General features: G+C 41.8%; 1 protein-coding gene across 1 annotated transcript in view; it reads left to right on the forward strand.

Annotated features, from left to right (window-relative positions):
- The window catches only part of SPPL3 (signal peptide peptidase like 3), a 23,599-nt gene extending 4,534 nt beyond the window's left edge, over positions 1-19,065 (forward strand). The window contains exons 2-10 of the mRNA XM_010177226.2: positions 1,246-1,334; positions 4,263-4,382; positions 7,620-7,698; positions 8,459-8,571; positions 13,758-13,864; positions 15,180-15,343; positions 16,588-16,787; positions 17,842-17,951; positions 18,686-19,065. Of these exons, the coding sequence (XP_010175528.2) occupies positions 1,256-1,334; positions 4,263-4,382; positions 7,620-7,698; positions 8,459-8,571; positions 13,758-13,864; positions 15,180-15,343; positions 16,588-16,787; positions 17,842-17,951; positions 18,686-18,757 (1,044 nt within the window). The 5' untranslated portion in view covers positions 1,246-1,255 and the 3' untranslated portion in view covers positions 18,758-19,065. The remainder of the gene's footprint in view (positions 1-1,245; positions 1,335-4,262; positions 4,383-7,619; positions 7,699-8,458; positions 8,572-13,757; positions 13,865-15,179; positions 15,344-16,587; positions 16,788-17,841; positions 17,952-18,685) is intronic.
- Positions 19,066-25,827: the final 6,762 nt, after the last annotated feature.

Here is a 25,827-nt window from a genome sequence, read left to right on the forward strand (position 1 = left end):
GTCTTGATATTACAGACCTGTATGTGCTTGATTTCAGGTTGTATGACTGCAGCACAAAATTGCTCACCTGTGCATTGCAGTAGGTAACCTATACATGAAAATAAAATAACTTTGATCCCTATAGAATTGGATAGAAGACTGTGGTGTATTTTTTATATGTCTGATAAATCAATAGATTTTTTTTTTAATTTTATTTTTTTACTGTGCATAGCACAACTACTCACAGCTAAACTTGAAAGGAGTTTAATGCCTGTTGACCTGGAAGTTTTATTGAAATACTTGGATGCTGCTGCAGACTTAAGACAGGAGCTGTACAGGTTCTCGATAGCTTATTTGAATAAATAAATATGCAGCTAAATAATGGATAACATGCATGTTATCAAAATGAGAAACTATCATGGTAATCTTGAATGCTCATTTTTTAATTAAAAACAATGTAGAATTTAATGATAGAAATTCTTGCTGTCCAAAAAGTGAAATTCCCCCATTTCAGAAAGCTATGCCAAAATTTGTTAGAATAGAATTGAGAAATTGCATGAAAGTGAAGAACTGTGGCAAAAGGGGTAGAAAACTCTCTTATTTTGGAACTTGTAAAAAGTATGTATGTCACAGTGGAAAGGTGAATCAATGACAGCTGAGCTGGGTACATGGGGGAATGTTGTCAGCTCCTGTGGATGAAAAGTTTTATCAATCTGTACTATTTATTCAGAGCTTCCTCTAATCATCTGTTCTGTGTGTATGTAAATTAGATACCTGGTTACTTTCTAGGCGTTGCTGAAACTTTTTCAATGAAGTAAGGCCTTACATTCAGCAGACAATTACTTATAAGCTAGTTTTTGGCCATCATTCATAACAAGATTTAGAGCAAGGAAGTAACATTGTTTTAAAAATGAAACCTGATAGTTAAATTTGAATAAAAAGGATCAAAATGAGAACTTGGAAAGAGTTCAAATTCATCAGAGAATTGAAACATTTATTGCATTTTCATCATGTTCTACACTTCCCAGTTCAGACACCGTGTGACTAGTCTCACTATTAGAACCTGTGTGATTTGGTGCCTCATCTCTAACTGTAACCATTTTTTTTTTTTAATTTCCAGTATGTATAGTGTTTTTTTTCTAATAACCAGGATTAAAGGGCTTTTTCAGGGAGAGGGTGCTGTACCAGAATGGTGATGAGACCATAGCTGATGGACCTCAATAGGAGTTTGAAACTTGCCTGTTAAGTTTGCTTTGTTTCCTGCAGGTCTCTTAACATGGACTTTGAGAATCAAGACAAAGAGAAAGACAACAGCAGCACAGCTGGGTCCTTTAATGGCAACAGCACCAATAACAGTAAGGGTTAGCTTTACTCCTTATCTTTCTTTCCTCCCTTCAGTGTGCTGCATCTTTCGCTTCATCTGTCAAAATTTAAAACATCAACGTAACATTTCCATAACACATAAAAATTGCATGCTGCACAATTTGTCAGGTTCTACTGGAAATGGAAACGGCTTTACTTTTAAAAACCACCACTCAGTTATGAGAAGGGAATGTAATATCTTTTGTCTGGAGTTCATCACTATGACATATTAGCCAGGCCGTAAGCAGTGAGACATCTCATGGTATGCTAACAAGTCCATAAGGATGATTTAATTTTATCAATGGAGAAACTGAAGTATGGTGTTCACATGGCTTTGGGCAACTCGTTTATAATGGACAACAAAATATTTGTCTACACACAATGTATTCAGAGTGGGGATTAACATGTCAGCTCCTACGTGGTGATTGTCCCCGCTGTAATCTATAAATAGGTTTCAGGCAGCTTGGCCATCTGAGGTGCACTGTTTTGCAGGTAAAAAAATGTATGTGAATGGTTAGAGTGGAATGTGCTGCACACAATGTGCTGTAAATTCACACCTAAGTTTAACTGACAGCAATTTATATGGCCATATTCTGAGAAAAGGCTCTAGAATTAATAGCTTCAGCCAGCGGAAGGCAGGAGTGAGAGATGTGAGCAGCCCTGTGCATGAAACCCTGAATGCTAAGGTTGTTTTGTTTAAAGTAAGAAATATAGCTTTAAAATTATAAAATAAATAGCATATATTATGTTTTATGTGTCTTTTGCTTTTTTTTTTTCCTCTTTTTTTTTTTTTCTTTTTTTGTAATATATAGGCTCTTGGCATTTACATAGTTGTCAGAGCACTGCTTCTGTTGACACCACAGAGCAAAGAGGTTGCTGTGCTTGGTGATTCAGCCATGAACAGTTGAGTGTTTTGGCATCTTGGTAGTAAGAGAAGAGAGTCTGGGGCTGGGGAATAAGCACATTAAGGAGATTAGCTGTCAAAATGATGAGAAATTAAATGAAGAACTTTGACATTTAGCACTGCAGACACTAATTCCTGTATGCCAAGGTGGTTTGTAGTATGTCATTTCTGGGTTTTTGTTTTGTTTGTCTTTTCCTTGGGGAAGTTGAAAGGTGTGTGAATTAATGCTTTTTCTGAAAGCAGGAGGAACTAGGTCTGAATCACAGATTAGAACACAGGAATTCCTGTTCTTCACACTCTCATCCCTGAACTATCTATATTGTACCTTTCCCTTTTGTACCAGACCTCAGTAACATAGAAATCTCAAGTGACTGAGTTCTTCTGCTTTTTATTTTTAAAATTTATTGTGCTATTTATGTCTAAGAATGAGATCCATGACCTGAACTACTAAATGGCCGTGCAGTGCAAGTGTCATGGTTTCCATGCTCATTGTGTAGCTTTTTTATGAAAATGGTTAAATACTTGTGACAGACACTAAGTTGTATCTTACTAAGTTGTATCTACAAGTTGTGCGTTTGAGGTTTTTCGACATACTCGGATACATTGGTAACTATGAGTTGTGTAGGTAAAGTGTTATTTAGACAATTTGCCACTCTTCCACAGAAAAAAATAAAATAGACACATTCACACACACACACACACACACACACACACTGTGCAGGTTGATATACTTGCATGTGTATGTCTGTGTATACAAGTGTATGTACATATGCACAGATATTCTACTTGATAACCTAAAAGCTTATCCTTAAAATCCCGGGACTGATAAAACCCTGCTTCATACAGTAGTGTTTAATTATTCGGGGGTAACACAGTGATGTTAAGCTGGTTTTAGATCTCATCTAGGTCTGAGTCTTGTAGTAATTTTTCACTAGTATACTGCTTATCAAGTGACTACTTCAAATGTTACCTGTTATTTTAATGCTCTACGAGTATGTCTTCTGTTTTGAATTGGGTTACTACTTACTGCTTCTTTTCCTCCTTACTCATGATCAGCTGTAAATATAGCTACAGAGACCAGTTAAGTATTGGAATTTGTGGGGATAGATGGACTTTTCAAAGCCTGATCTTTCCAATTTTGTTAGCAATTCTAAAAGCTCATGGTACAGTAGAGTAAAACATGTCCTGTGCCATTGTTAATATCCCTAGTAGTCACACTGCATGGTTGAGGTGGGGGAAATAATCAGAATAGAATACTTCAGTATCTGCACTGTTTAAAATGGCTTCCAGCAATGTGAGCATGAATTTTTGTTGGTTTTCAGCATAAAAGGTGATTATAGTGCATGCTGAACTGAGTTGGTAGTTTCACAAACAGGTAAATGACTTGGGTGGTTTTTGAAAACTACCCTTTATTGTTAGGCTTGATGGTATCTGTTGATTGCAGTCAGGTACAGTTTGATTGTGATACCATCAATACATGTGATACAATTCAAGTGCATGGTGGCCTTCGCCCAAGTGGAATTTGAAGCTGTGGCACTCTGCTGCAGCTCTGCTGTGCTCAGGCCCTTTACCTCGTGCTGAGCAGTTAAATAAAACTTTTGTATGTTCTGTTCAATACCTTTATGTTGCTCAGTGTAAAATGAAGCAAATATGTAATTGCTGTATGATTCCTAATCCATAAATAGTTTTGGGTTTTTTACCTTGTTATTCATTCTATCGGTGGCACAAGAAAAAATCATACATTTTCTTTCACCTTTCAGTTCTGGGATTCTGCAAAGCAGGGCTCTTGCTGTACAGACCCAGCCACTGCGCTCGTGCAGTTTAACTCGAGGGTTTTCACACTGACTGCTCTGCTTGGTTATGATAGTGCAAGAGGATCTCCGAGTGAGCATCTGTTGCACCAGCATTGAAATGGAATGTGTTGTCAGAGTCCTCAGTTGTGTTGGCCAGGACAGGCTGTCAGTGTGTGAGTGGTAAGAAATAGCCCAAGTTAAATATCATTTCCTTTCTTCTGCAGGTATTCAAACCATTGATTCCACCCAGGCGTTGTTCCTGCCGATCGGAGCGTCTGTGTCCCTCCTAGTTATGTTCTTCTTCTTTGATTCAGTTCAAGTTGTCTTTACAATATGCACAGCAGGTGACTTAAGTTTTATTCTCTTTATAAGAATTGGAATAGAACAGAAAGCATTGATATAACTAAATATTGTTGATAAGAATTATAATACATGTCACAGTACATTTAAAAAAAACCTCATCAGGTTTCACAGTTGTATTTTCATGTCTCTGTAGCTATTAATAAAGTGATGAGTATTACATGAGAAGTATTTTCCACTTAGAGATTTGCTAAACCTGCTGAACTATATGCCAGAGTTTTGGAAGATGCTGGATGTGTTATTTTACGTAAAGTTCAATTGTTTATAAATCACTGCTCAGATCTGTACGTGGTATTTCATAATTCAGGTATTCATAGGATCGTAGCGTAACTCTGGAGATCCTAGCCAGAGACTTCTTTCCCCAATTTAACTTTGGTTTTTGCTTTTATGCAGTTTTTCTTTGTTTCAAGGGTATTTCTGGTCTCACTTGCATTTTGAGTGTTTTTCTTCTGCACTGCTTGAATTTAGAACAAAGATGAAACTGTTGTCCATGAATAAATTGCAAGTTCTGTGATCCTGTTTATTATTATTTATGTTTTGTCAAATCAGGGTTTTGATTTTTGGAAAATGTTGGCCTTTTGATTTTTCTGCAGTTCTTCAAGAGACCAGCTGCTGTTCAGGGTAGCAAGATTCTTCCTACTGCTCCAAATATGCATCTCCTTTTTTTAAAAATTGTACTCCTCACTCCACATACTGAGTCTGTGAAGATTTTTAAACCCCTCAATGCCTCTTATCCTCTCGTACTGTGTGTATATGCAGTGCAGGTCTTTCCCTCATGATTAACTCCTGAGCTATGCATCCTCTCCAGCCTCTTAAACAGGGCTGATGTTGATGGGTGACATCTAAATCTCTGCTCTTGACTTGAGTCTTGAGACTCCTACCTCCACTTCTGGAGAGACAGTCCTGTAGAGGTCTGTTTAATGCTGCTTTTATAACTTTGAACTATGACACATATGTTCTTTCCTATTAAAAATAAGTTATTACTTCAGATAAATCCTACTATATGCTAGGAATTAGGAGAGTATATATACACACATATGTATAAGATGTTATAAGGGAAGGTTTATGACGAAGGACAAATTGTTATGCTTACTGGTCCATTTATTTCCAGAATGACCTTGACATTTGTAACTTTATTTGTAACATTTGTGGTGTGTAATTACTTGATATTGTGTTGCTTGGGATTTATTGCAGGTGTAAGAGGATTGAGTCTGTTTGAATCGGTGCACTTGGGTATCTTTATTCTTGAGCCTGGTTTTATTATGCTTTTGTGCTTTTCCTTGGTCTTGCATTAGAGGGTGTCATTAAGCAGAGGGGACTTTGGCCCCAGAAACTCTAAAATGTGAAGCTTCCTTAGAGGCTGTACAGCAGGACGTGCACCCTGCTGGACTTGGGAACTTGGGAGCTGTGGGACATGGGCCCTCTGTCCCCTGAGCTCACCCAGAGCTATTTTACATTCTCTTTTTGTAGGTTTTTAGAGGCTGATATGGGGGGATTTCTAAATTACAGCTGATGTCTGGTTTCTTAAACCCCTCTGAACTCTTCCCCAAAGATTTGCCATTCAGGGAAGAGTCAGAGCAAGGGCAGGTTCAGCAAACAGCCCAAGGCCAGGACCTGCTGCTAAGCAGAGGGCAGAGCTGAAGAGTTGGCACGTTGCCTGCAGACAGGAGTTAAGCCAAGGGATTGCCAATTGAATAATAGGTATTGAGACTGGAGGGAAGAGAGAACATGGCTGGAAGCCTGGACAGTCAGGAACGAGATGGAGAGTGGGTGCTCGTGGGCTCTGTGTCATTGCAGTTTAATTCTTACAGCCTCTGAATGAGCCCAGCTTTGGGGTGGCAGTGGCTGGGGATACCAGGACAGGAGGCACAGGGTTCCCTGCTGAGGAGAGCTGGAGGGGAGGACGGGGAAGGAGAGATTCCAGGGGCAGAGGGTCAGTTTGGGGTGAGGAAGGGTCAGTCCCGCTGTGGTGGAGGTGGCGCAGGGAGCAGGGCAGGCAGCAAGGCCTGCAGGACTTGGGGCAACAGAGGCACAGGTTTTGCTGTGCTGTGTTCTTTGCCAAGCACCTCTGAAAAGGTTCCTAGTTCAACGTGTGCAGAGCTGCCCATTTCATTCTTTCTCTACGTACAGATGCTTTTTATTTATTTTTTATTATGATTTTTTTTTTATTTTTTTTAAATCTTCCTCCCAGCAGAAGGGGCAGAATTGAGGGGTGGAAAGTTGTGGTCTGACCAAACCCATTTATTTTCTCCAGTTGGCTTAAGCTGTGTACTAAAGAGAATGTTTGATTCCTTCCCATCATCTTCATTTGAGAAGAGGAAAAAAAAAGCCCTTTTAAAAACCAGCAAGATTTGATTTGCAGCATGCAGAAAATGTCGAGTGACTCTTCCATTTTAATTTCATTCTGTTCTCGCTACAGCAGTTTTGGATGCATGCTGCTGACATGAATGTGGCTCCACGGCCTCACTCTGCAGCCTTTTAAACAGTCTTTAGTGCAAATTCAGTGCTATTATTTTTTAAAAAACTGGAAGGAAAAATGGTTATAAATACCAGCAGTTACTGAACATTTTTACAAGTGTGTGGGTGGGATAAGTATGCTTCTTAAAAAATGTTTATGGAAATGTTCTATTTGGATATTTATGTATTTTTATCGTCCTGTTTTCAAAAACTTAAAGCACTTTTTTATTTTAAAAGATTTATATTGCCAGCTACTGGGTATAACTTACTTTAAATTGTACTGTGTTTCAGTAATGAATAAAGGGTTTTGAGTGAGATGGGGGGAAAAAATTATTGTGAGTTAAAAAGTGGAAAAAAACACTTTATTATGCTGACTTAGTCTGTGTCAGATGTTGAAGAATTTTAAAAGAATCTCGCAATCAGTTTGTAGTAAGTTCTTTCATTTTTTTGACTTTCAGAATATTTGAAAACTGTTTTTTCTTGCTGACATGATCATTAATAGCTTTAAGACTTTTAAAAAAAAAGTTTGTAGATGGGGTGTTGTGTTTCTTTGAGAGGTTTTACTTTGATTGAAGTTTGAAAGCGTACTGACAATAGAAGTTCTGCAGAAAACCTTGGAGCCTTTAGCTGCTCTTGCTTTAATAATGCTGCAGCGTATGATAATAGGACATGGCTGCAAGAGCTTTTTTGAACTGGAGAAGCTTGTTTGCTACTGTAGAAATTAGGTCTGAGTGTACTGATATTACCTTTTCTTCTTTTTCTAGTCCTTGCAACAATAGCTTTTGCTTTCCTTCTGCTCCCGATGTGCCAGTACTTAACACGGCCTTGTTCACCTCAAAACAAGTAAGGACTTGAGAAATCTTTTGCTCCTCCTCCTGTATGTTGTGTTTATTTCTTTTAATGAGAATTCTTTAACAGAGTCTTTGGTTACCAGCATTAACCTTAGGGCTTCAGGGCTGATGTTTGTACGTATTTTTTTGTGCCAACACCATGTTTCCACTTTGAAACTAGGAAGCACCATTTCTGCAAGCCACGCAGGCTTGCCAGCCTGGGAAATGTGGTACCATTGCACGGGATAAGATTTCCCAACAGTGGTTTTTAAGAAGTTTGGCTTATTTTGGCTGAGATTTCAGAGTCTGGGATTTGGTATTGGATTTTAATGTTTGTTAATGTTGGACTATGGATTTTAATGCTGGCTCTTTCAGAGACTGTAGTTGCAGTAGTGAAAATTACAGTTGTTAATGTCATGTTTTGAAATTAATATTTTATTTTTTTTTTACCTTGTGACTGGGGTTCATGTTGCAAAAAGTGCTATCTTAGATGGTACTAGGAAATAACATTCATGTTCAAAATTTCAAGAGAGGTGCCAGGATTTACAGGGTTTTTTCCATCTCTGTAGTTCAGGCTTTACACACATTACTTGAATGTGAGGAAAGGTTTTATTTTGTTGCTGTTTTGGTACCTATTTGTGGCAAAGGAACTTCCCTTCAGTTGTTCTTGGCATCTTTCATCAGCAGTTGAGCCTTGTTCCAACAGCATCCATTTTCTGTTCTTTAAATGGAAACATGAAATCTTCTAGCTAATGTTTATATGTTGTTCCTAGGATTTCGTTTGGCTGCTGCGGGCGTTTCACTGCTGCCGAGTTGCTCTCGTTTTCTCTGTCTGTGATGCTTGTCCTTATCTGGGTCCTAACTGGCCACTGGCTCCTTATGGATGGTGAGTATGTGAATTAAGGGATTTTACTACTGTTTTGTGCCTGTTCCGACACATCCAGTCACCTGGTGACGATTGATGAAGTTTGCTAATATTAATGGCGTGCTGACTTGTAATATTGTGTGGCAGACTCCTGGAAAACAACTGCTGTCAGGAACATGCCAGGGTGATGTTTGGGACGCCTGTTTTTCTGGTTTGTAAAAGCTTCCAAGGAGATGTCAGAACATTCATGAAAGATATTCTGCACCTGTGTGGTGTGGTGTGAATCACCAGTTTTAGTTAAAGATGTCTGGAGACAATGCTTGTTTATGAATCATAACTTGCTCTTAACAATCTGGTTGATTTTTGCCCTGCATCTTGTTTTTTGGTTCAAATGATCAAATAATTTGTTGTGAGACGGTTCACAGTAGCTGGTTGTCTTTGATCTCTTTGATGCTTGCCAATTAGGATGGTGAGATGGGTGAAGTTGGCTGGCGTACAGTTGGCTTGAAGGTGTGATTTTGTTTTTTGTTTGTTTTCATGCTGGTTGAACTGAATTCACAGCTTACTGTTCCGAAAAGGAGCTTTCCTTCTCCTCTCCTGCCTTCCAAATCTCTTGTGCTTGCTCTGGCACTCATTTAATCACATGGTAAACTGATTCAGCTTACTAGAATGGCAGCATACTATTTTTTTGTCAGGCTATTTTCCTGCTGCTGCAGTGAGTTGAATTAGATTATTGTGCAGTCAGGTATGTGCTAAATTTGGCAAAAGGTAAGTGGCAGCATGATGGGACCTGAGAGGATGGAGCGGATACAATAGCAAAGGGATGAAGAGGTGGCCAGGAGCAGGACCTTCACTTCTCAGTAGTGTCAGGCAGCTGAATTGGCTTAGGACATCTCATGAAATGGCACCCTGAGGTTGTTATTTCTTTGAGGAAGAATAGCTGGGACAGCATTGCCTGCCCCTGAAATTGTTTGTTGCAATAGAAAACATACATCCTGTCAGCTTTCCAGCTCCCCCTAAATGAGATAGCAGCAGCAGAGAGTCCTTAGCACTGAGACCTCGCAGGGCACCTTGACTATTTCTTTTGTATGTAGCTGTTATGTTTCATTCCTAATTTTTGCTGCTTTAAAAGTCCCCCGTTGTATGTTAGAGAATATCTTGTGAAGTACCCAGATACTAAATGAAAAAATGCAATCATGTTTGGTTTGTGTTCAGCACAATATGCCATGAAATCGAGGGTGATTTTTGATCTGCAGGAGCTACAAAGCTAAATGGAGTGTCAAGTGTGGATTTTGGCAAAATCTGAAAAGACCTGTTTACACTGAGATATCGACAGAAGCATTTACTTAAAAATAGCTACTTTTGTGAATGCTTCAGTCTGAAATAGTGGGCTTTGAGGTAATTATTCTGCAGAGTACTGAGTTGCTGGTGCAGAGTGGTTTCTGGGTTTTATTTCTCTCGGTGGTTGTTTATGATTTACTGAATTGTGTTGATACTGCCTAGCTTTGGAGTATTTTATGGAGCTTATATTAAGGGAGCTTGTACTGTATAGGTAAGCCTGCTGTCGTTTGTACAAATCCAGTTAAATCACGTTTGACAGTGACAGTGAACAGGGAACAGCACTTACTGGCCTTTGTCAGGGAAACAGATTCTGCAGTTTAACTCCTCGTACTACACTGCTGCACGTGGGGTCACGTTGCCTCTGCCTTTACCCTTTGCTTCTCTGTAACTGAATATTTGAGACCCCAGTTAATCTTGTTTGGAGGGAAGCGTGGGCAGTAAGTACCGCTCGGTAATATATGCAAGTGGAGCACTGGCTGGTGTTGAAGGCAGTGCCTGCCAGCTGCGGGGTGTGCTGTGATCTGGCTCCTCCTCCCCGCTGGCGCGGCGATGATCTTCTGTTTCGCTGTCGGCAGAAAATGAAACAGATGTGAGCGTGGTTCACATTGCCTGGGCCGGCGGCGGGAGGGGGGAGAGGGTCAGGCCTTTCTTCTGAACAGTACACCTCGATTCTTCTGAGCATGGTTTGTTGTGGTGCGGTTGATTCTCTCTTTGTGAGACTATTTCTACTTTAGAACTGAGTCAAAAGGAGAAGAAATAGTTTGTGGTAATTTCCAGCCCTTACAAAATTGAAGTGTGGCAGTTTCTGCCAGAACAGTCTTCATTGCTCAAATACTACAATTCCCCCATCTGCTCAGGAGTTGGTTGAACCATTTCTGAAGCCGTTTTACAAGGTAGAACGAGCCAACACTGTCTCCAGGGGGTTGTTCTGGCATGTGATGATGGACATTTATAGCTCTTGCCATGCCTGTTTTTCAGAGCGGGTTGTTTGATGACAGAATCATCAAGGATGATCCCTGTCCCTTGGTAAAGCCTGGTTAAAAGCTTTCCCAAATAGCGGACATAGCTGGAGACGTGTGATGGGAGCTGGAGGTGCACACAGCACCTATCCATAGCAACAGTGAACTGAGCAGTTGCCCCTGCCCCGGGAACTGCTGCGGCCGTGGGGCAGAAGATACTTCATGACAAGTGTTCTTATTCTCACTCTTTAAAATACACTTTGAGTTTTATAGGAACATGGTTAGATCAGAACTTCACTCCCTGTTTCTTTCAAAGGTCAGCTGGTGGCCTGTGGGGAAGTTTAAGCCTTGCCAGCTTGGGTAGCACTTTATAAACCAGACAGCACACCACCGGTGGTTTCATCTGTTCTGGACGCAGTAGTGCAGTGAAGTGAAAACTACGCTGTACCCAGAGAGACTAAGCACATGTGCAAGAATATTGTTAATCCTCAGACTATCCTTATTCCGTAAGGAGTGTGCTTGCAGGGACTGCAAAGGAGATTTGTTCTGTGAATTGAAGGTTAACTCTCTCAGTTCTTTCTTACTCAGCTCCATCAATCCGCTGCCCAGCACTTCCAACCCAGAGCTCCTGTTGTGTGGTTATTTAACAGTCTTTTTTTCTTCTTTCTTTCTATCTTTTGGTTTTTTAAGTGATTTGGAGTATATTTCAGTGGAGATCTGCCTTACATAGTTTGTCAACACCACCCATGAGCTTAGGTATGGATGACTTTGTCTCTCATGTGATTTCTGGACTTTATTATTGGAAAAGGAAGCTGGCCTCCATTTAGAGAAGCTTCTTGGTGGTCTGGCTGCACCTTGGCCTATATTATATCACTCTTACTTGCTCTCAGGCTTTCTTGCTTCCCTTCTCTTTTTTAAAATTTACCAGTATTTCTTAAAGCAGTTGCAAAACTGCATAATTAATAGCACGTGTATTTCCCTGTCATGCGAAGGACTTTTTTCCATCTCCTTTTCTACCCAGTATTTGTTTAGTTTGATTAGAGCATCTTGTGTGTGTGCCCGGGTTCGTTTCAGTGACAGGGAAGCAGAGTGTGCGAACAATAGATAGAACTTCACGCTGGTTAAAATATTTCCACTTCTAGTTAATTATAACCTGGAAATCCTCTCCTAAATATAGGCTTGCTTGAGCTATTATTAACACTGGCTTTGGAAAAACCTCTTTGATTTAAGACAGACTGTTCCCTTGTATTTGCTCTTCTGCCAGAGGAAGTCTGTAACTGAGGGCTATATTGAATTACTGAATGCAGTTCTTTTTCTCACTGCTTTGCTGTGTCGAATTCTTTAAACCTCAATCATTTGCTGATGCTTTATAGCTAGTTACAGTTATGCAGCATGATTTAGGGGACATTTTTATCTGAGTAATCCCATTACTTCATTAAAACTGGCAGCCCTGACACTTAGCGTTGTGCTAAACTTGTCAAGTCTCAAAAGATAAGGTGGGTTTGGCAAAGTCATTGCTGGGATGGAGCCCCTGGGCACTGCAAGCAGCCACACTGGCAGGCGTCTGGTGGCACTTTTCTCCCCTGAATCTGTGTGGAAATGTTTCCTTTGTGTCCTGACCGAAGAACTCCACACCTTTCAGGTGAAATGCAAGCCTAAGGTAGCTTTGCAGTTGCATAATTATAGCGTGAGGGATCAGAAGGTTAGCTTGTAAGTTTTGGTCTAGTCAAGTTGTCATGCTGGTGGGCACATACGTCATGAATCAGATTTCCCTGCAGTTTCAGTTGGTCAAAATAGGATTATAAATTTTTACAAATTCTGGGTCATGTTAGACAAATGCATTTTGTTTAGAAGTGTCTTAACAGTGCTCTATTATTCCTCAAAATATACTGATATCATAGATGAAAGTTGATTTGCTTTTTAAGTTATTTTTGTTATTTTTTTATTTTAAGTATCTCTTTAGGGATTTGCTTATAACCAGTTGAAATATATGTGACTGTCAGGTGAGTATCTTTGGTAGCTAAGGCTAAGCTTAAAGAAGAAGGAAATCACCCAAATGTGAAGACTGGGAGGGTTTTGTTGTTTGGTTGATTTGTTTTTTCTTTTTAGTGTAACATCTTAGTTTTCTGCCCTGACAAAATTCCCCTTGGAACAGAACTAACATGTGAGCTGCAGCATGTTCAGCTTGTTGATCTGGCTGAAAACTCACCCTTGGGAGTGGGGTTAGGAAAAGACTTGCCCATAGGTTTTTCCCCCATTGGTAGGTAGGCTTTCACCTAGATTTTTGTTATTGGGAAATCCCTGTACATCTAAACGATAATATGCCACAGTTAGTGCTCGGGCAGTCTTACACAACCTGGCTGAAGCAGAAGATTGGTGTGAGTGGGTTTTTGTCATATCATGTTCTGACATGTCATGTAACTGTGCTATTTCTGAATTGAGAGTCAAGGATTTTATTTATTTTACACATTTACTAGAAAACTTCCTAATAGTGTAAAAGTAGAGGTTTATGTCTGGAGCACAGAAAATTCAAAGTTGTCTTGTTGCTTCTGTTTTTACCTGGGTCGTCAGTGTTTCACAGGGGAGAGAGAGTCTCAGACACAGGACATGAAAACATTTCTTTCTGGTGGCGAGTGGAGGTTGAGTGGAACGGGCAGTTGTACCTGAAGAGGCATTTCTGCTTCCATGGGGGCGTGTTGGCACTTGGTTACTGATGTATTCTGACTTTTCTTAACTCTGGTTAGCAGGATTTCACTGTCTGGGAGCAGAAGCCAGTCATCCAGTGCATGCAGTGCTGCACAGCTGCAAACGGAGGCTTCTCTGGGGTGTTTTTTGGGGGGAGGTACTGGCTTGGATTGTTTTGTTTTGCTATTTTTAATGAACTAATTATGTGCTTGCATTTTGTAGCTCTGGCTATGGGCCTGTGTGTTGCAATGATAGCCTTTGTTCGGCTGCCGAGCCTGAAGGTTTCCTGCTTGCTACTCTCTGGGTTACTAATTTATGATGTCTTTTGGGTAAGTGTTTTGTTTGGTTTTGCTAAAACTGTTTTTATCCTTTGGATTTGTATAATTGGCCTTGGGCCGTTTTTATGTGAAATGTATTAGTATGAAGTTGATGAAATCTGGCAAAGCCAGAAGATCAGCTTCATTGCTCTGTTCTGAGCCGTTAAAGTCTGCAGCAGGATACAGAATGATTTCCTCACTAATTAGTCAACAAAAGCAGAAACATGATTAGAATATTTCAAGTTTGGCATGTTATTTAAAAAAAGAAATTTGACCTCAAATTTTGAAAGCCTGGCTGAAGATCAGAACAAGCATTTCCAAGTAAACACAAAGCCTTATCCACACTTGCACAGTCTGCACATGCCAACTTCTGATTAGCAGTGAAATCCACAAAACAGGAATGCAAACTGATTTACTGCCCGTAAGGTTGGCATAAAATCTTACAGCACTTTTACACGAAACCTGACAGAATGTATTCTGTAACGGTGACAGGGTTTTGTTTTACCTTTGCATTACACCAAGCGTTGATTCAGGGAAGTGCCTGCTGGCAGCCAGTCAGTTTCCCAGTGTGATGAGCTGTAGTGTAAGAGCCTGTTTGAAACAAGTGTTGCATCATCCCCTTTGTGAGTGAGCACCCTACTTACCTCTTCTCTGCTTTCAAGCTTCCTTGTATTCTCAGCAATTATAACCTGCTTTTGTAGTCCTGGACAACCTACCTGTCGTAGTCTTTGATCTCTCTCTTTGATAAAAGGATCTCTGTCTCTCTATTGATCAATATCTTGATATGGAATCATGGAATGGTTTGGGTTGGAAGGGACCTTAAAGCTCATCCAGTTCCAACCCCCCTGCCAGCAGCAGGGACACCTTCCACTAGACCACGTTGCTCAAAGCCTCATCCAAACTGGCCTTCAACACTTCCAGGGAGGAGCAGCCACAGCTTCTCTGGACAACCTGGGACACTGTCTCACCACCCTCACACCAAAGAATTTCTTCCCAATATCTAGTCTAAACCTTCCCTCTTCCAGGTTAAAGCCATTTCCCCTTGTTCTATCAGTACATGCCCTTGTAAAAAGTCCCTCCCCAGCTTTATTGTAGGCCCCATATCAGAAAGTATATTCCAGTTATTCTTGAGGATTGATAATGTAAAAAACTTCATCTGAATATTTGAAATACATTTCACCTTGAAAAAAAAAAAAAAGCTAATATGTATATGGAAAATTTGGACAATATCCTTTCTTTTACTGAATAAGCAAAGCAAAAACATATGCATCTTTGAATTGCTATCTAATTGCAGTTTGTAATTTCTGATTATTTCCTTGCTCCCTAGGTCTTTTTTTCTGCCTATATCTTTAACAGCAATGTTATGGTGAAAGTGGCCACACAACCAGCTGATAATCCCCTTGACGTTTTATCCCGGAAACTTCACCTGGGACCAAATGTGGGTAGAGATGTTCCCCGTCTGTCACTGCCTGGTAAACTTGTATTTCCAAGGTAAAATCAGCAGTTTTTTAATTATATTATATAAGAAAAAATTTCCTTCCCTATACTTTTTAGTAGCACTAATTCTGTTGGAAGAGATCAATTTAGTTCCCTGTTTAGTCACTCCCCCCTCATGACAGCGATGTATATAGTGAGCAGTGGGGTTTGGACACTTTGCATTCGCTGACTCACAGCTTGCAGAAATGATCCTAATTAGGTGGCAGGGTGGCCTGTTCAGAACAGGCTATGCTTTCTGACGTAGGTGTGAGCTCTACAGTGTAATGACTACTGTGTAGGATTTCTGACCTAATGCTTAAAAGCCAAAGACCTGAGGTTTATTATAACATCAGTGCAAGGAAGGGAGTTAGAAACTGACCTAAGCAAGGAGGGCTCACTGGGTAGGTGCTGTGTTGGAGGGAGGTTATTCCACATCTCTCTACGGCCGAGGCTCCTTGGTGTCTCAGGTTTTGAACCAGATGTATGCAGGCCTGATTGGGCAGTAAGCTCCAGTGCGTCACCAGTTATGCAGTAGGTTATGTTGGCGTGTTCACACTATTCTTGTTTCTTTAGATGTTGGGATGCTGAAATTACAGAGGTTAGGAGTTTACAATATGGTAAAACCAAAATTGTTAATTGTCAGCTTTGCAGTAACTTAATTTGGCTTTGTTTTCATTAAAAAGGTCTTGGATTTAAGATAATAGGCAATTTTAGTTCTTAATCTGCTTAACAGTTGGCTCTTTTCTGGGAATCTGGTGAGACTACAGTCTACTTGTTTTGTCTGAATGAGGCCAGAGGTCTGAGAAGTCCCTAAACTGACTTACTGCCTTGTATTAGAGGTGATCTGTGTACAGGGGAATGAAGGTGCAGTGTCTATCAGTGTTAATCAGAGAGTTTGATAAAATGGTCAGCTTTTCATCAATGCTTAGAAGCTATTGAAGAGAAGAAGACTGAAATACTGAGTTGATGGATGTTGCACTGAGTTAAGAGCAAAAGCAGCTTAAACACTAGTGGTAGAAATAAACTGGTTTGGAGCAACAGGTCGTTACTGTCAAAATGGGAATGTTTAAAACTGAGCTGAAGTGGTGGTGAAATCACTGAGGAAAAAGTCTTCAGTAGCCAGCACTTAGCTTCTAGTACATAAAAGTTTGTTGGTAGAAAGAAGAAATGTGCAAAATGAAGCTCGAAACCAAAGTGGAGGAGTCTGGAGCTTGTCACCTTGTATCTCGGGCAGGAACCCAATTTCGGTTGCTCTCTAGTTCCACAGGCAGCCACTTCTCCATGCTGGGGATCGGAGATATTGTGATGCCAGGTCTGCTGCTCTGCTTTGTCCTGCGTTACGATAACTACAAAAAGCAAGCCAACAGCGATTCCTGTGGTGCTCCAGGACCAGGGAACATCTCTGGACGTATGCAGAAGGTCTCCTACTTTCACTGCACACTTATTGGATATTTTGTAGGTGAGTAATTAGTTTAATACGGATAGCTGCTCAGTGAGCAGAAGTGGGATTATCATAGTAGGTTTAAAAGATGATGAAAACAAGTGTAAAGAGGCTTGGAGAGAGTGCTTGGTTATGTTCTTTTTTAATCCTCCTGTCTTTGGGTTTCATTGGCATGGTCTAGGGAGAAAAACCCTTCCACAGTCTTCTTTTTAAGATTTGGTTGTTGTTGTTACATTTTGTTTAGAGGATGGAAGAGATTATCGGTGTATTTTTGTTAGCAATTTTTTATCCTTTGCTTTAGTAGCATAGAAGGTGTCACACCTCATACCTGGGTTATGGGGAAAATCAGGGAGTTTCTAGATGGATCCTGCTGTGCAAGTAGATAATTCATTTAGATAATTCCTGCATTTTTGTATTCTACTGTTAATGCTTATGATCCTGTGAGATTTTAGTACAGACAGAAAATTGTAAGTACTCACAACTGGAATGCTGTTTGTGATTTGATGTAGTCATCTCTCTCCTACCTAACATAAAATAGATTTTTCCCCAAGGTCAGGACATGTGTGAACGTCCTGACCTCCTGCAGTCCTTCTGAGGATGAACAGGAAAGATCATTTCCTACCTTCCTCCTCCCACCCTACCCCCCAGCTTTCCCCCTGCATTCCCTTTGGGCAAGTATCCAGGAAAATCATTCCTGGCGTGCACAATCCTTCCTCTCAGCCCCCCATTTCTCAAGGCTTGAGGCCTCAGACTGACAGTCTCAAGTGGTACCAGCACAGGAGGAGCACTTCAGTGTTGTGCATTCAACTTCCTCCCCTTCACCTTTTGTTGCATTTTGTTTGAGTTATACTTAGCTTAGTCTTTGAAATTCAAATCTGGAGCAAGTGGCTCAACCCAGCCTAATATGAAAATAGAATAATTTTTCACTGTTTGTTTCAAATGTATTTGGGGAAAGCAAAGCACACAGTAACCGTCTGTTAAAATGGTGGGGAAGGGACACACGTGTGGATGAAATTATTAGAACATCCATATGCAACCAAAAGATATTTATAGTCCCTTGTTTCTTTGACAGGTCTATTAACTGCAACAGTAGCTTCTCGTATTCACCGGGCAGCCCAACCTGCCCTACTCTATTTGGTACCGTTTACTTTATTGCCGCTCCTCACCATGGCCTATTTAAAGGTAAGACAGGATTATGCACTCACAGCAGGAAGCTCTGGGGGTCAGCTGGAGGCGGGTTCAGTGTTCTCGCACTGGGCAGCAGTTCTCGTGAGGACGACGCGTGTCCTTAACAGCCCTGGCCCAGAACGAAGGTACCGCTGCTGTCGGGGTGCATCTTCATTTTGGAGGCCTGAGTAGCTCAGAGAGGAGTTCCTGAAATAGAAGATAATTTATGTACATAAAGTACCAGTAATTATAAACTAGATAAATTCTGAAGTATTAAATGCTGGTTTAATTAAATAAGTGAATTTGTCCCTGCTCAGCTGGTCATGAAAGAATGCGTGCACAAAGGTCAGACAGAGATTGGAGAGGCAGATCTGTGTTTACCTCTTTCCAGTCACCTGTTCTGAACTGAAATTTTAAAATGTAACCTTTCCTGTTACAGGGCTGTTGTTGAAACACACATCAAGCACTCTGCAGAGCCCAGCATAAGAAAGGGCAGAATTTTCCACCTGCATAAATATTTCGTTCCCATCAGAAACCCAGTTTAGGTAGATCTGCTGCCAAAATCAGACGTCCTGGCCTGCCAGGGAAAGGATTTTTATTTTTACTGTCTTTATTGTAATTTGCAAAACAGATGAAGAATAGATTTACTTTAAGACATGCTTGCAATTATATATGCATTTTAAAATATGAATTCTAAATGGACTGTAAAGTTTCTGAGGGAATGGTCCTTGTGCTGTGTTCCTGCCTAGGGCGATCTACGTCGCATGTGGTCTGAGCCTTTCCACTCCAAGTCCAGCAGCTCCCGTTTCCTGGAAGTATGATGGAACAGATAGAAAGTGACCTGAACTTCTGCCTTGGTCCTTTTCACTTTAACTTGTGGCTTTGTCGTCTCCTAAAGCTGGTACTGGGGAAGGTACCAGTTATGGGACTTGTATGAAAGGACTTTGTATTAAAAGGAGGAAAAGACATTAAAAAAAAAAAGAAAAAAAAAAAAAAGCTAAGGTCCTGGAGCTCCGTGTGACTCCGTGTGACTCCGTGTCTCCCTGCAGATGTGGAATTGGGGACCCTTTGTGCAACTGCAGCCACTTTCCTCTTTTCCTCACTCGGATGGATTAGTACCAGATGATTAACTTTGTGAGAGAGGAAGAGACAGACTTGAAACTGAAAACGGCTTGAAGTCGTTCAAAAAACTTGTGAACACTAAAAGAAAAAAACGGTTAAGCAAACTGAAGCTTCTTCAGAGAACCCCTCGTGGACATTGGGACCAGTTTCCTGCTGGACTTCGGTTTTGAAAAGAACTGAGACAGAAGGTGTTCTGTCACAATATTGGGTTTTTTTGATTTATTAAATATTTCCTGTGGTGTGAGGTTACTTATTAAATCCACAGACATTGAGTGACTTCTTGCAGTATACATATACAAATTTGTTGTAACAAGTTACATTTCCACCCAGATGTCATGTTGCAGTGAAAAAGGGCACAATTTTTATACATATATATATACACACATATAGATATATATATGAATAAATAAAAAGGAAAACCTGCTAAGATCATGCTATGTAGCAGACAGGGGCTTGCTGTAATTTTTAGCATGTAGAGCAGTTTACTATGGCTTTCTTGTATATGGATCTACAATGAGCTGCTGTTTTTTCCCCCACCTCCTGCAAATGAACCTGCAGTTTAAAAACAAGTGTAGTATTTGTACCAATTGTACTCATGGACTTTAGGGGATATTTGATTTTGATCAATGTAGCAAACTAGGGAAGAAAAAAGTTCCAACCCAGCCCTGTTTGTTTGAGGGGGGAGGTGGAAGGGGGGTGTATTTTTTCTTTATTTTTTTTCTTTTTTTTTTCTTTTCTTTTTTTACAAACAGCTCCCTTGCAGGTTTTTAGTAGTTCCTTCTTGACCCAGTGCATGTATTATAGCAGCAATTGTCTTTGTGCTTTCTGATCATAGTAACGTATCACTTGTAAATACATTTTTTCTATTTTCTATTTTTTTGTATTTTTTGCATTTTGTTTCATTAGTGTGCTGTATTTTTTCCATGCCCCTGCCCCTTCAAGAAAAAAAAAAAAAAAAAAAAAAGGAAAAAAGAAAAGCTGTCCTTTACTGTTGTGACTGGTTGGAGTTTGTGTGTTGACTGCTTTGTACCCGTAACCTGTTAAAATGTGGATTTTATTATTTTTTTTAAAACCAGCAGTTCCAGTTCTGTTATTTTATTGACTGAAAGGCTTCCCTGAGGTAACTAGAACTTTTGTCCTTTAAAATATTCTGCCAGATTGGGTTTGGGGAGCTCTCCTGAAAGCTCACAGCTCTGGTTAGTTGGATAGATGCTGGTAACTGTTAGCCGACCGGAAGGGAAATGGGAATGTTTAAGAATGAGCCTGACTGAAGAGCAGCATCACTTGGGGATACGGGTGTTACAGCAGGTGAGGAAGTTTCAGTGGAACATCTGATCCTTTCTGCTCCATCAGATGTTCCAAGAGTGTATTTAGCGCGGTAGAGAATGCTGTGTGTGTACTGTCACTAATTAATGTCTCTGTTCTCAGGCAGGTCTGTCACTGCTCGCAGGCAGAGGGGCTGATGGGGCAGACGGCCTCCGAGCTGGCTCCAAGGGATCTGAGACAGGTAAAGCACCTGGAGAAACACTGAGAAGCAGCACAGCCCTGTGGGGGGGCTCTGAGATTTTTCAGGTGTGGGTGGGTGGGTGTGGCAGGAGGGATGTTGTGACTTTATTTTTTTAATTTTTATTTCCCCAGTTTGTATCTTTCACTCAGTTGAAAGCATTTCCTCTGGCATGTGTCTGCAATGCTCATTGTCAGGTAGCTGTCACTTTTTAATGAAGTAAATAGTTTTTAATTAAAAATCTGCTTTTCCTGTTCATAGCAGGTGGCAGGTCCCAGACTTGCAGTCAGCTTAGGACAGAGAATTTAGTTTTCCAGAAAAATCTTGGCCTTCTTTTTTAAGCTGTACTCCCCACCTGCACACTGTCCTGTGACCCTCGACTCGCACTGAGGTCAGAGGCTGAGCTGTAACTGCAGCACTTTGGTCCTGACCCCGCAGGTAGTGCCTGCTGCACGAGCTGACTGCCCGTGTCCCTGGCTGACACACCTGCCACCTGCGGGAAAAGGATTCTGGTGCTTTGCAGAGGTGAACTGAAGTGTAACTGTTCTAAATACCAAGCTGTTGGATTTGCAGAGGGAAAAGCATTCTCCTAGGTTTTCTGACTAAGTTAAAGCTGTAAAGCTTTGTCCCACAGCTCTCCTGTCTAGAATCACCTCAGCATTTGGGGGATTAGAAGCAGATTCCTACCTCACTACTCAGCTGCTGGGCCCTCTCTGCGCAGACACACCTTCTGTCCTTGTTTCATCAGTCTGGCCAACTACACATCTTCTCAGCCTGGCACTGAACCTGTACAAGCTGCTTTGGATTTCCAGATGCCATCCAGGGTCTGGCATTCCCTGTCCCTCTTGGGTCTGGTACAGTTGCTCATGCCTTCTTAGTTTAGTATTTGTTGAACTCCTTAGTAAACTACTCGACACAGAGTCCTGCTGGGAGACTGCCAAGCCCTTTCTTCTGAAAAGTTATCAGAAAAAAATATTTTAATAATTGTTTGACTAACATAAGCCTTCTTATAGCAAGGTAAAAGATACTGGCCAAAAGTGATAGACTAGAGCACGGTTATAGCAAAGCTGTCAGCACACAGACCAGACCTGTAACGTACAAACCTGTTAACAGTTCTGGAGTTGTTCTTTTGCTGCGTCGCTGGGACGCAGTCAGCTTAGAAATTGTACTGTTTGTATTTTGAAATTTCCCTAAGGTCACACTTGTGAACATTATGAGTTCAGAAATGACCTGGGACAGGCAGAGTGTGTCAGAACTCCAAGCTGGTCCTTCTGTGTCTGTATTGGCCTGTTGGGAGTGACCTGGGAAGTTGTAAAATCCGTGCCCAGCCCAGCTGTGCTGCCTGCAGAGGCTCAGGAGCACACCAGGGTGGCCAGCGCTGCAGGTTCAACCGTGTGACATTCAGAAGCATTTGCTGAGATGAATGTTTCCTGTCCTGAGTGTGGGAGCACAGTCTGTTCTGTGAGAAAAGGGGAAGAAGTCATTGAGGCAATTAGGAAATACATCCTGGCAGTTGGGTGGCTTCCCCAGCTCAGTACTGACCTCTTTGCAGGGGAAGTGGAGGGAAGGCTCCTGAGTGGGCTTCCTTTTGTACAAGGAGTGAGTGGAATTTGAAATTAATTTTTGGCTAAAGTGTAGTATGTTACAACACTGTCACGTTTTCTTGTCTTTATTCCATTTCCTCCTCCTGTTATAGGTACTTTACATTTTTTACTTCAGGATGTCTTTCAGATTTGGTATTTTTCATGCTTTCCAAGATCCCCAACGTACCGGAGTGTGTGGCTGATGCCAGGTCTGTGTGTATAATGAGAGCTCTCAACTTAGGCAAAACAATTCAATTTAAAATTAAAATAATTTGTTCTATTTTTCTTATAGATAACTGTCAGAAAAGACTAGTAGAAGAGACTGTTGTGGTATGAAAGCAGTATTACAGCAATTTTGGCTAAAAGTCCTGTGAAACATTTTATACACTGCTTAAACCTGGAATGGTGATTCTGGGTTTTTTTTTAAGTTGTGTGAAATGGAGTGATGAGCCTTGTTCCGCTGTGCTTTGAGGAAGGGGATCCAGACTCCAGGCAGCTTCTTGTTCTTGGTGGAGGACGAGCCAAGAAGGATGTGGCTCATGTCTGTGCTCCCCAGGAGTTCAGTATTTCTCACCTCTGTGTATTTACTTGTCACAACCCAGAACAGCTCGTCTCTTCCTTTAGTCTGTTGGGAACTCACGTGAAGAGATTGTGAGCTTTATATACGATGGAAAATAAATCAATAGATGAGGTGGAAGTAACTCCTCATTACTGTTAACTCTGTTTCCTAAGAGGGATTCTCCCCCTGCTTCATTCCCAGTAGTCTGCCTCATGACCAGTTTCATGTACGCTCAGAGCATTGTGGGGCAAAACCCACCATGTCCTTGAAAAGTGCAGCTTGGGCTTAGCTCCTTCCCCACCTCTTACTCATTTACACATGACCTGATTTTCCCCATCTCAGTGCTGCAGCTTTGCAATGTTGGCCAAGTTAAAACTGATAAAAACTCTTGGCTTCCCCTGTAAATAGACCCTGTTCTCAAAGGAAAGCCTGGCCCTGCCCATGCTGAGCCAGGTTAGTGCTGTCTGGGGGTGGCTCTTGGTAACAGCTCCCTATTTAAGGCTGCAAAACTTGTTTGTGTTCTGTGCTTTCAGCAGTTCTCTTCTGTAACAGCCCCGAGGAGCAGACACACATGCACTACAGCCAGCATTCCCTCAGCCAGCAGCAGCGAGGAGTAAGCTCTTAGTATCTTGCTCCAAGAAAAGGCAGCTCCGTGCTGTCAGGCAGGCTCTGTGCAGAGCCGTGCTGTTTACCCCAAAGCACTGCTGCGCCCAGTGCTGTGTGCCAGGTCACCCATCCCTCTCTGCACCTGTGGCAGCAAGGACGGGATTGGAAAGCTTTTGTCTAAGATACTTTGCACCCTTAAAGCAATTCTAGAGAGTATGTCAGGATGTTCCTAAGCTCAGGAACCTGACTAGCATGCCCTACCTCCAGCAGCTCACCCCTTTCTGTCCTGCAGTGATGTGCAGCATCATTTGACATAGGCTGTGGCAGAGATGCAGCACTTGGCAAGTCAGCATCAAGCGTGCAGTTGTGAGCCAGGTGAGCTGTGGTACTGCTGCCAGAGCTGGCAAGAAGCTTGTTAGAGGGGCATAGTCCAGGCATTCCCAAAAGCAGGCTCTGGTCACAGGTGCAGCAGGAGGGCTCCCCGGAGAGCAGTCAGTGGATGCTGCCTCCTGATCTTCTCTGCAGAAGGTCCACAGGGGATTTGGTACATCTGGTTTGTGGGTTCTTCAGGCGTGTTCTCTGTCAGCTGAGGTGTTCATCACTATTCTCCCCCTTAGGTCAGCCATGGTGCGTGTACAGGGAGAAGAGAAGCTGCAGACTAAGAGTTGGTAAATTACAGAGGTATGATGTTGACAGGAGCAGTTGGAAAGTGCTGATGGTACGGTAAGGCTGAGCTAAGAGAAGCAGCTAGAGGAAGAGAGGAAACGGCAGCAGGCACGGCCTAAATGTGACTGACTGCTCTGGGTCACCAGGGATTCAGCTGGACCTCAGCACATGCGGTCAGTGAAGATGAGCACTGAACAGTGTCCCAAAGTCCTCACTTCCTTGCAGTGAGCAGCCCTACAGCTCCTGTTCTAGCTGAGTGTAACAATAATATCACTTCCTCCTATGCAATCATAGAAATGAGTCTTTAACAATCAGGGTGGTGATACAGGCTGAACTCAAGCTAGAAGAGTGTCTCTCACTCCTAGAAGCCTCCATAATCTGCAACACATTCAGTCATTAGAATGGTTTTCCAGTAGAAATACTGTTGAATTCATGGCCTGGCTCTGTTCCTGTTAGTCCTCAGGTTTGTGAGAGCTGCAAGGAGACATTCGGGACTTGGAGACTTTGCCCCAACATGCAGTTGCCCTCTAGCGCCCTGCAAAGACATTATTTATATTGCTGGGCCGTCTGCAGGAGCCAACACCCACTGCACCTCAGAGCGCTGGCTGACTGGTGTGTGCAGGCCCTGCTGGTTTATGCTTCTGTGTCTTGTGACTGGAGGAAAATATTCTAAATTAATTCCCATTTGCATTAAAAAAAAGGGGGGGCACTGGTGGTCCTTTAGAATCAGGTTTTATTTGTCTTCTCTGCTCTCTTATATGTAATAGAATCCTCTTGTTTTTTCTCTCCACACAAGTTTAAATAAATGGCACCACAGGAAAATAACCATTTACCTCTCGTGTACTTGTTTGGACAAGGGGACGGACCATACAGGCTCTAGTCCTCATCTTCTCCATCTTTTCCTGAGTTTACAGCTTTTCTTTTGGCTGTTGAATCTTCTACAAGTTAATTTCTTGCGAAAGACAGCTGATTGAGGATACGTGCTACTGCTAAAGCTTCCTGGTAAGGTTTTCTGTGTCATCTGTTCATTTCCTAGTTGCTGCCCAAAACACGTAGAGATTAAAGGCTGTTACTGCCACTCCATGTGGGTAGTTTTTGGTATAGTAAAAGCAGCTTTTTGATGGTTTTGGGTTTTGTTTTTAACTCAGTCTCAGGCACTGTAGCTTCTCTGTCCTTTGCTTTTACACCTAGCTCTGTACGTGGCTGAGCAAGCAGGCTGCTGGGCTCTGCCAGCCAAGATCAAGGTTTTTTTCTCCTGACCTTGGGTGTTTTTACATCTACACAGACAGCCCCTAGGAAAAGCCCTTTGTGCATATTTAGTACCTGTGTCCTCCTGTCTGGCTCCTCTCCTGCAGAAAGCAGGGAAAAGGGCACTGCTGCAAGGGTTACCTCAGCACAGCCTGCAGCCAACTAGGAGCTCACACACAGCTGCACCCACACCTGAAATTCATTATGGCTGATGAGAAGACACTGTGTAACCCCAGCCTGGAACAGGGCACAGGGGTCACATCTCTCAGTGCCTCTAACATTGGTTATTGAGTGTCATGTGGTGACAAATCCTTGCACACCAGGCAGTGCCTGAGAAGTGCACAAGGCTGACTTTGCTGCTACCAAACCAAACCAAGGCTCTGGTTTAGGAAAAGACTTACGCTGCTCTACAAGGACAGGGTGCCTCCTCCCTCCTGCACTGACAGCCATCACTTACAAACCAGACAGGGCCTTCCACACGCCATACGTTGTCCAAAGATGAATCAGCACATTCAACAAGAGGGTCAGTTACTCATTGGTGAGGAAAACTAATTCCATCATGAGCCTCATTCATGAGGGCTGAGACTCGATCAGTGTTGTGCA

Source organism: Antrostomus carolinensis, unplaced genomic scaffold (assembly GCF_000700745.2).
Source record: "Antrostomus carolinensis isolate BGI_N321 unplaced genomic scaffold, ASM70074v2 scaffold22240, whole genome shotgun sequence".
Taxonomy (NCBI): Eukaryota; Metazoa; Chordata; class Aves; order Caprimulgiformes; family Caprimulgidae; genus Antrostomus; species Antrostomus carolinensis.